The following is a 10,184-nucleotide window of genomic DNA, read 5'->3' on the forward strand; positions in this document are numbered from 1 at the left end:
ACAGAGCCAGGGTTATCACAGACTACCTCCACAATGTGGGAGGAGAGAGAATGGAACGGCCTGCCAAGAGTCCACACCTCAACCCAACTCAACATGTGGGATCATCTTGGGCGTGCTGTACGTGTTAGAGTGACCAACACAACCACGCTGGCTGACCTGCAACCAATCCTGGTTGAGGAATGGAACGCCATCCCACAGCAACGTGTGACCAGGTTGGTGAGCAGCATGAGGAGGAGGTGCCAGGCTGTTGTGGCTGCGTATGGATCTTCCACCGCTACTGAGGCTCCTGACGGTGGATTCAATCAATCAATATGTCTTGTTTGTTCCTTGTTACTGATAGAGAGTTCAATCATCCACCAAACAACTCACAACAAGAGTCAACACCAACAGGAGAATACACTGTTTACCATCGGCACCGGGGCTCCCCACATCATCAGCTGTGCTGCTCATCCCACAAATACATGATCCTTACAAGAGTGACATCATTGTGAAGGTCAATAAACAGGCTTTCAACCATGTACAATACAATGACCATTAACATTGGACCAACAGAGAAATAATCGACCAAACACAAGTTGTATTACAGTTACACAGAAAGTTGTGACTTTCTACAACACGTGGTGTTTGTTGTCAGAACTAAGAGCCGATCAGCTCTTTGATCAGGTGACAGCCAGGCGTTACCCATAATGCCCTGGGTCATGCAGTCGGTGGAGAGCAGCTGCGGCGCCTGGCTCTAAAAATTGCGTCTGCCTCGATCTCGTGAGGTCATCGTTGCCCACGTGGTCACGACGTCAGAGCGAGTCGGCATCAAGTCGGACACAAATCTAACCGGCATGCATTGAGCGGCGATCGCCGGTGATGGATTCTGTGCAGGCCTTTCTCATCTCCAACCAGCCTGCAGTGTTGGCCTGGATTTAATAGCTTAGTGGGCGATGTGTGGGGGTGCGTTCACGGCCTACAAGGACGTGGGATATGTGCGTTGTGTTCAGTGGTGACGCGAGGTCGTCCGACACTGCAGACGAGGAGGGGGAACCTGCGATGCTTCATAGGAGGCTCTGCAGGCAGACAGGATGAGGACATTACAGGTTTTTTTTGTTCTAGTAGAAACATAAAAGACGTCAGTATGAACCTGAGAATGAGCTGATACGGGACCTTTAATGAGTTTTCCATATTTAGTTTCACATCGTTTTGCTGCGTGACGCTGACGCTCTCTGGGACCTTTATCTCGTCAGACGTAGGGTATTAAAGAGCTGAGTCAGCGTTCAGCGGGGACAGGTGGATGAAGGGACGGACGGAGGACAGTCAGCAGCTGACTTCATCAACCTGCAGACGGACTCCCGAACACACCGAGAACAAGTAAAACCTGCTCATTTCTCTTCTTCTGTCACGACACTTCATTTTCTACTGTATATCACATCTACTTCATGTTCTACTGTATATCACATCTACTTCATGTTCTACTGTATATCACCATCTACTTCATGTTCTACTGTATATCACATCTACTTCATGTTCTACTGTATATCACATCTACTTCATGTTCTACTGTATATCACATCTACTTCATGTTCTACTGTATATCACATCTACTTCATGTTCTACTGTATATCACCATCTACTTCATGTTCTATATCACCATCTACTTCATGTTCTACTGTATATCACATCTACTTCATGTTCTACTGTATATCACATCTACTTCATGTTCTACTGTATATCACATCTACTTCATGTTCTACTGTATATCACCATCTACTTCATGTTCTACTGTATATCACCATCTACTTCATGTTCTACTGTATATCACATCTACTTCATGTTCTACTGTATATCACATCTACTTCATGTTCTACTGTATATCACCATCTACTTCATGTTCTACTGTATATCACATCTACTTCATGTTCTACTGTATATCACATCTACTTCATGTTCTACTGTATATCACATCTACTTCATGTTCTACTGTATATCACATCTACTTCATGTTCTACTGTATATCACCATCTACTTCATGTTCTACTGTATATCACATCTACTTCATGTTCTACTGTATATCACCATCTACTTCATGTTCTACTGTATATCACCATCTACTTCATGTTCTACTGTATATCACCATCTACTTCATGTTCTACTGTATATCACCATCTACTTCATGTTCTACTGTATATCACCATCTACTTCATGTTCTACTGTATATCACATCTACTTCATGTTCTACTGTATATCACCATCTACTTCATGTTCTACTGTATATCACATCTACTTCATGTTCTATATCACCATCTACTTCATGTTCTATATCACCATCTACTTCATGTTCTACTGTATATCACATCTACTTCATGTTCTACTGTATATCACCATCTACTTCATGTTCTACTGTATATCACCATCTACTTCATGTTCTACTGTATATCACCATCTACTTCATGTTCTACTGTATATCACATCTACTTCATGTTCTACTGTATATCACATCTACTTCATGTTCTACTGTATATCACATCTACTTCATGTTCTACTGTATATCACATCTACTTCATGTTCTACTGTATATCACATCTACTTCATGTTCTACTGTATATCACATCTACTTCATGTTCTACTGTATATCACATCTACTTCATGTTCTACTGTATATCACCATCTACTTCATGTTCTACTGTATATCACATCTACTTCATGTTCTACTGTATATCACCATCTACTTCATGTTCTATATCACCATCTACTTCATGTTCTATATCACCATCTACTTCATGTTCTACTGTATATCACCATCTACTTCATGTTCTATATCACCATCTACTTCATGTTCTACTGTATATCACCATCTACTTCATGTTCTACTGTATATCATCATCTACTTCATGTTCTACTGTATATCACCATCTACTTCATGTTCTACTGTATATCACCATCTACTTCATGTTCTACTGTATATCACATCTACTTCATGTTCTACTGTATATCATCATCTACTTCATGTTCTACTGTATATCACCATCTACTTCATGTTCTACTGTATATCATCATCTACTTCATGTTCTACTGTATATCACATCTACTTCATGTTCTACATCACCATCTACTTCATGTTCTACTGTATATCACCATCTACTTCATGTTCTACTGTATATCACCATCTACTTCATGTTCTACTGTATATCACATCTACTTCATGTTCTACTGTATATCACCATCTACTTCATGTTCTACTGTATATCACCATCTACTTCATGTTCTACTGTATATCACCATCTACTTCATGTTCTACTGTATATCACATCTACTTCATGTTCTACTGTATATCACATCTACTTCATGTTCTATATCACCATCTACTGACTGATCTATAGTGACCTCTACACTGAACTGGGAACCAGTTAAACTCTCTGACTCCACCAGCTGAATCTGTTGATGTTTTCAGTGTGTTCTCTCCTCAATGTGAGCGATGATTGATGATGATGATGATGATGATGAGCCGGCGCTGCTTTTGGTGACATTTGTTTGACAGAATTGTTTCCTGGATGTTGTTTCTGTGTTCTATATCTGCTGTTGAGCCCTCTCATGGTTCCTCTGCAGCTGGAGGACATATGAGGACATCTACTGGACCTGTTGGATGTTTAACAATGTGGTACCTGTTGCTGTGTGTCTGGTTGGTTTCTACAGCTCACCTGTTGTTTTCCTCAGACGTCCTCACAGAGTCTAACATTCAGCATCGTCTCACCTTAGATCCTGGATTAACAAAAACTCTCCCTCTTTTCCTCGTTAACGGGCGATAAGTCAGCGGGCGATCCCGACTGACTTCACTGTCTTCAGAGTCTCTAACGCTCCAAACTGTCAGGTCCATGTTCAAAGGGGTCCCTTGACCTCTGACCTCCATTGAATTCCATAAATGATGTCTCACTGTAAAGCTGAGACTCTGGTGGATCCAATGAGCCCAACTGGATTCATGTGTGACGATGTTAGTCACCATAGGAGACATTTCATTGACCATTGGCTTTCCTAGCTAGATTGACAATAAGGGGGTTTCTGCTCGCCATCCAATCAACGAAAAATGCAGAAATCTCCAAATGTCAAAAGTTTTTGATCCCAAATCACAGCATGTCTTTTTCTATGGTGTTCCTCAAGGTCTTGGTGTCTTAATGTGGTATTTTGGAGGGATTATTGATCATTCTTATCAATTCTCCAGTGTTAAAAAAATGGTTAAATTTAGCACCAAATCTGAGTAACAAATGGTTCAACCCCAAAAACTGCTGCAACAACTTATGAGACATAATAGAGCATGAGGATGACCATCATATACTTCTATCATCATGTTCTGAACCCTTATACACTTCTACGATTCATTTCAAATAATTAATTCATGTTTATTTCTGATTTATGACTAGAACAACTTGACACAGAGTGCTGAGCAGCATCTCTAATTAATCTCCAGGTTCCCAGCTTTCAGATGATGTTCACCACTTCTATGTGACATCTACTGTTGACCTGCGGAATTGCGTTGCTGGGCAACAGTTTGGGTCCATGTTTACTTCCTGTCAGCTGATGTGATTCACATCCACTGCAACAGGATATAAACTAGGACCCATTTAGTATGTTTACATTTAAAACCGTGTTTAATGGTCTACAGTATATATTGTATATTTGTGACATCACAAATGGACAGAAATCCTAACGGCTTGAATCGGACATATCAGCAATACTGTATTGACTTATAGCGTTTCGTTTTCAACTGAAGGCTAACTGCTAATGTTAGCTAACGTTTGTTTAAATTTGAATCGGACATATCAGCATTACCGTATCGACTTTTGGCATCAGGTTTCCGACTGAGATCAAAATCAAAGTCTCCAGTTTTATATTAACGTTACACCTGTTGAGGAATCGCTGAGGAAAAAGTGTCTGGCGGCTGCATCCATCAAGAGGAGCTAACGTATGAAGAAACCGTCGTATGTTACAGATTGTCTTTATGAAGATATGATCGGACTTTTAAAAGATGTTTCTCTGTTTTCAGGCTGATCCAACGTCTGCCCTGAACGAGGAGGTTTCTGAGGAGAGAGGATGGAGAACGTCTCCTCGCACAAACACTTCGTCCTCGACGGCTTCAGTGAACTGGGAGCGCTGAGGCCCGTCCTCTTCCTCCCGTTCTCCATCATGTTCGTGGTGTCGCTGTCGGCCAACTCCCTGCTGCTGTACGTCGTCGTCTCACAGAGGAGCCTCCACTCTCCGATGTGCGTCCTCATCGCCGGCATGGCGTGCGTGGACCTGAGCCTCCCGTTGTTCTGCGTTCCCCACATGCTGCTGAGCTTCCTGCTGGGCTGGAGGGGGATCTCTCTGAGCGGCTGCCTGACTCAGATGTACTTCATTCATTTCGTAGCGGCTTTTCAGTCCACGCTGCTGGTGTGGATGGCGCTGGACCGCTACTTCGCCATCTGCACGCCTCTCTACTACCACGAACGCATGTCTTTACCGAGCTTCCTCAAGTTCATCGTCCCGCTCGTGGTCAGAAACTTCCTCCTGATCACGCTGTTTGTGGGTCTTGCAGGATCTTTGTCCTTCTGCACCACTAACGTGATGAACCACTGTTTCTGTGAGCACATGGCGTTGGTGCAGCTGGCCTGTGGAAGCACCGCCGTCAACAACCTGGTCGGGTTACTGACCATATTCCTCAACCCGGTGGCCGACTTCATCTTCATCGCCGCCTCCTACGTGGTCATATTCAGCTCTGTGCTGAGTTCCGGCAAGTCGGGCGTCAAAGCGCTCCACACCTGCGTCACCCACATCGTGGTCATCACCGTCAGCCTGACCATCGCGCTCGTCGCTTTCCTTTCGTATCGGATCAGAAACGGACTTCCCGCCGCGGTCCGGGTCTTCATCAGCACCATGTACCTGTTGTTCCCGAGTTGTTTCAACCCGATCGTCTACGGCATCAGAACCGCCGAGATCCGACAGCACATCCTGAAGACACTGACGGGCGGTCGCTTTGTCCGGACTGAGCCCCGTTCTTAAAAAACGATTAAAGAACTCCGATATAAACTGTCTCCATTGTATGGAAGCTCATTTCTATGGTGTCTCAGAGGTGTTCCTTTTAGGGATGCACCGATACCCGATACCAGTATCGGGTCCGATACTGTGCTCATATACTCGTACTTGCAAAACGGCAACGATACCACTTTCCAGCAATGTGACGTTAGCCTCTTGTCAGCATCTTTCAGGTCCTATCGCACGCGCTCACGCTCCACCTCCCCGACGGGGCTGGCGAGATGGGCTGATGGTGCAGCCGATCCCGCGGGGCCGGGATCCCACCTCAGCCGGCGCGCACCGACCCTCACTTTCATTGCACCACGGGGTTTTGCTCACACCCTCCAGCTGGCTGTTAACGAGGGTCTTTTGGCACAGAGAAGTACTCGTATCGGTACTCGGTATCGGAGAGTACCCAAATGTAAGTACTTGTACTCGGTCTGAATAAAGTGGTATCGGTGCATCCCTAGTTCCTTTTATTTTGTTAAGTAAAGTTCAGAACTGGAAGATTCCTTGTCGTGTGAAGTGATTTCCTCCCACGCCAACCTTTTCTCACTCCCTACTCGTCACATACCGCCACTTGGTCGGCACCCCTCGGCATCGGAGACCGACGCACTTCCTGCCACTCAGAAATTTTATCTGCCACTTTAGAAATCTCTGCGCTAAATGAAGGAATAACATTTTAGATTTGATGTCATTCAATGTTCAATATATTTAACATAAAAAACATTATATACACGATAAATTACAGTGTTGAAATTACTTGGAAAGTTGTTATGTAGTTCAACAGGTCATAATTCTCTCTCTAATATCTATTTTATATTGATGTGAAAACATCTCCTTTGAACAACTGGATTTATTCTAGTTTCTCTCCAAAAACTACATTTTACGAGATTACATTTGAACACATCATGATAACGTTGTAATTTACCATCACCCAATAGTCCTTTTTCTGAGCCGACTTTGAACGCCTCATAATAATAACTCAATGGCACCTCCTTTAACGTTAGTAGCTCCGTTATTTATCCAGTCAGGACTGTGCTGCTAACGGCTGCTAACAGCTAACGATACTAACTCTCCTCCTGCTGATTTCAAACACAGGTTAGTTGTTCACAGTCCAAAACAAACTGAAACATGATACAGCGTGTATATGCATCATTGTGCAGCATAACTGTCGGTAAGCATCAATAATAGCAATCGATAGTCACGGACGCATGAGATGCCAGGAAAGCGGCGGTTCTCTATTCCATCTCTAGCGTTTTCCCTGCCTGTCAAAGTGGCGGATGTCCTGATGACACTGCCAACAATTTACCCGCATTTAGCGGGTGGCGGGTGCTAATTTCAGCCCCTTCCCTCTTGTGTTACTTTTGGACGGACCAGAGACAGCGTGTAAATATACGCTAGTTACATGCTCAGTGTCCTTTCAAAATAAACTTCAGTTTTCACAGGAAGTCAGGTTTAGACAACACAACCACTTAGTTAGGGGTTAGGAAACGGTCGTGGTTGACGTTAACGTCACTGACTACTAGTGACCAACTAACGTGAAAAGTCAACGTTACTTTTAGTTTCACACGGGACACGAACAGCCGTCTCCTGGTTGAAAGTCTTCTGTTTGTTTGACCTGTCCACCCTTCCCTTAACGGTTAGTTAGTTGAGTTAGTTGAAAGCCCGGTGCGTCGCATACTGTCGCTAAAAGGCGCCTCCGCGTGTCGGTATCCGTTGCCGAGGCGCGCTGACTCGGCGGTCGTACTAACATTAGCCATTAGGCCTCATCAGCTGGTGGATTTCAGCTACTCTGACTTACAACAGTCATCAGTATAAAAGACTAACGTTAGAAAACAAGACGTTTACGTCAAGCTGCATCGTTGCTGCTGACGGTGGAACTGATGAAGCAGGTGTATACATATATATATATATATATATATATATATATTTATATATACATATATATGTATATATAAATATACTTTTGTACCCCTATCAGCAGCTATAACCCCATAATAAATAAATAAACCCCATTTATTATATCTTATATCTAGAACGACAATCTAGTTTACGCTGGCATTAACATAATATATTTACATTTTAAACTGATATTCTTATTCATTTATACCATTCTTGCATTTTTACACAATAAATAAATAAATAAATATGTCATTAAATGTAGCAAAACTAGTAGCTATTAATTAATTGTTAAAATGTGACATAATAGACCCCATGATGACACATGTTGAGTGACAGACCCCTCATTTGCATAATGAGGCTGAAATGTTTAAAGAAATTAATACAGAAATAAATAAGAGCTGAAATGCAAAGGGAATGTCATGCATTAATAATTAAATGAATAAATAAATAAATACACACATTTATAAATACATATAAAATAAATAAAAATAAATACATAAATAAAAGATAAATGCAAACATAAATAAATACATTTAAAAATTAATTTAAAAAAAATACATAAATAAACAAAGGGGAAAATTAAATAGAAGAGTAAATAAATAAGGGAATTAATACAAAGATAAATAAATGAAGAAGCAAATTAAAACAGAAATATCATTAATTCATGGCTACAGTTATTTTAAATATTTTTTAAATGGCAGAAATGTGTAAAGAAATTAATACAGAAATACATAAGTTTGGGGAAATAAATAAGGGAAAATTGTGCATTAATAAATAAATACACACTTTTAAAAATAAATATTAAATAAATAAAAAAATAATGTATAAATAAATACATAAATAAAAAGTAAATAAAAAAATAAAAAAATACATTTAAAAATTAATAAACAAAAACATAAATAAATAAACAAAAAGGAAAATTAAACAGAAGAGTAAATAATCTCCAGGTAGGAGGGAAATAATACAAAGATAAAAAAATAATGAAGCAAATTAAAACGGAAATATAAATTAATGTCATATTTTATTAATTAATTAATGGCTACATCTATTTTAAATATTTATGTTGCTGCATTTAATGACATTTTTATTTATCGAGTTATTTATTTATTTATTCTTTAATTTTTTTTTATTTTGGCATCTTCAGTCCTCCGTAAGGAACCTCACTGTTTGTTAATCACCCAGCTGGGAGGGACTGATCTCCAGCTGGGAGGGACTGGTCTCCAGGTGGGAGGGACTGGTCTCCAGGTTGGAGGGGCTGATCTCCAGCTGGGAGGGACTGGTCTCCAGCTGGGAGGGACTGGTCTCCAGGTGGGAGGGGCTGGTCTCCAGGTGGGAGGGACTGATCTCCAGCTGGGAGGGACTGGTCTCCAGGTGGGAGGGGCTGGTCTCCAGGTGGGAGGGGCTGATCTCCAGCTGGGAGGGACTGGTCTCCAGGTGGGAGGGACTGGTCTCCAGGTTGGAGGGGCTGGTCTTCAGGTGGGAGGGGCTGGTCTCCAGGTGGAAGGGACTGGTCTCCAGATGGGAGGGACTGGTCTCGAGGTGGGAGGGGGCTGATCTCCAGGTGGGAGGGACTGTTCTCCAGGTGGGAGGGACTGATCTCCAGGTGGGAGGGGCTGTTCTCCAGGTGGGAGGGGCTGGTCTCCAGGTGGGAGGGACTGGTCTCCAGGTGGGAGGGGCTGGTCTCCAGGTGGGAGGGGCTGATCTCCAGGTGGGAGGGACTGATCTCCAGGTGGGAGGGGCTGGTTTCCAGGTGGGAGGGACTGGTCTACAGATGGGAGGGACTGATCTCCAGGTGGGAGGGGCTGGTCTCCAGGTGGGAGGTGCTGATCTCCAGCTGGGAGGGACTGGTCTCCAGGTGGGAGGGACTGGTCTCCAGGTTGGAGGGGCTGGTCTTCAGGTGGGAGGGGCTGGTCTCCAGGTGGAAGGGACTGGTCTCCAGATGGGAGGGACTGGTCTCGAGGTGGGAGGGGGCTGATCTCCAGGTGGGCGGGACTGTTCTCCAGGTGGGAGGGACTGATCTCCAGGTGGGAGGGGCTGGTTTCCAGGTGGGAGGGACTGGTCTACAGATGGGAGGGACTGATCTCCAGGTGGGAGGGGCTGGTCTCCAGGTGGGAGGGACTGGTCTCCAGGTGGGAGGGGCTGGTCTCCAGGTGGGAGGGACTGATCTCCAGGTGGGAGGGGCTGGTCTCCAGGTGGGAGGGGCTGGTCTCCAGGTGGGAGGGGCTACAGACTGCAGGAACAGAAGCAGG

General features: G+C 43.4%; 1 protein-coding gene across 2 annotated transcripts; it reads left to right on the forward strand.

The window, feature by feature from the left end:
• Positions 1-1,032: 1,032 nt before the first annotated feature.
• LOC141770723 (olfactory receptor 52E4-like) lies at positions 1,033-6,112 on the forward strand. 2 transcript variants are annotated; one of them, XM_074640570.1, is made up of 2 exons: positions 1,033-1,356; positions 5,024-6,112. In XM_074640570.1, exon 2 carries the CDS (start codon positions 5,071-5,073, stop codon positions 6,016-6,018), a length of 948 nt encoding a protein of 315 aa, XP_074496671.1. In that variant the 5' UTR covers positions 1,033-1,356; positions 5,024-5,070; the 3' UTR covers positions 6,019-6,112. The 2 variants fall into 2 exon arrangements, with proteins under 2 accessions (XP_074496671.1, XP_074496670.1); XM_074640569.1 differs by lacking the exon at positions 1,033-1,356 and adding an exon at positions 4,660-4,942.
• The last annotated feature ends 4,072 nt before the right edge of the window (positions 6,113-10,184 follow it).

Source organism: Sebastes fasciatus, chromosome 7, assembly GCF_043250625.1.
Source record: "Sebastes fasciatus isolate fSebFas1 chromosome 7, fSebFas1.pri, whole genome shotgun sequence".
Classification (NCBI taxonomy): domain Eukaryota; kingdom Metazoa; phylum Chordata; class Actinopteri; order Perciformes; family Sebastidae; genus Sebastes; species Sebastes fasciatus.

What these genes read in the sequence shown, in the direction of transcription:
- LOC141770723 (XM_074640570.1), top strand. Translation starts at nt 5,071, where the DNA reads ATGGAGAACGTCTCCTCGCACAAACACTTCGTCCTCGACGGCTTCAGT.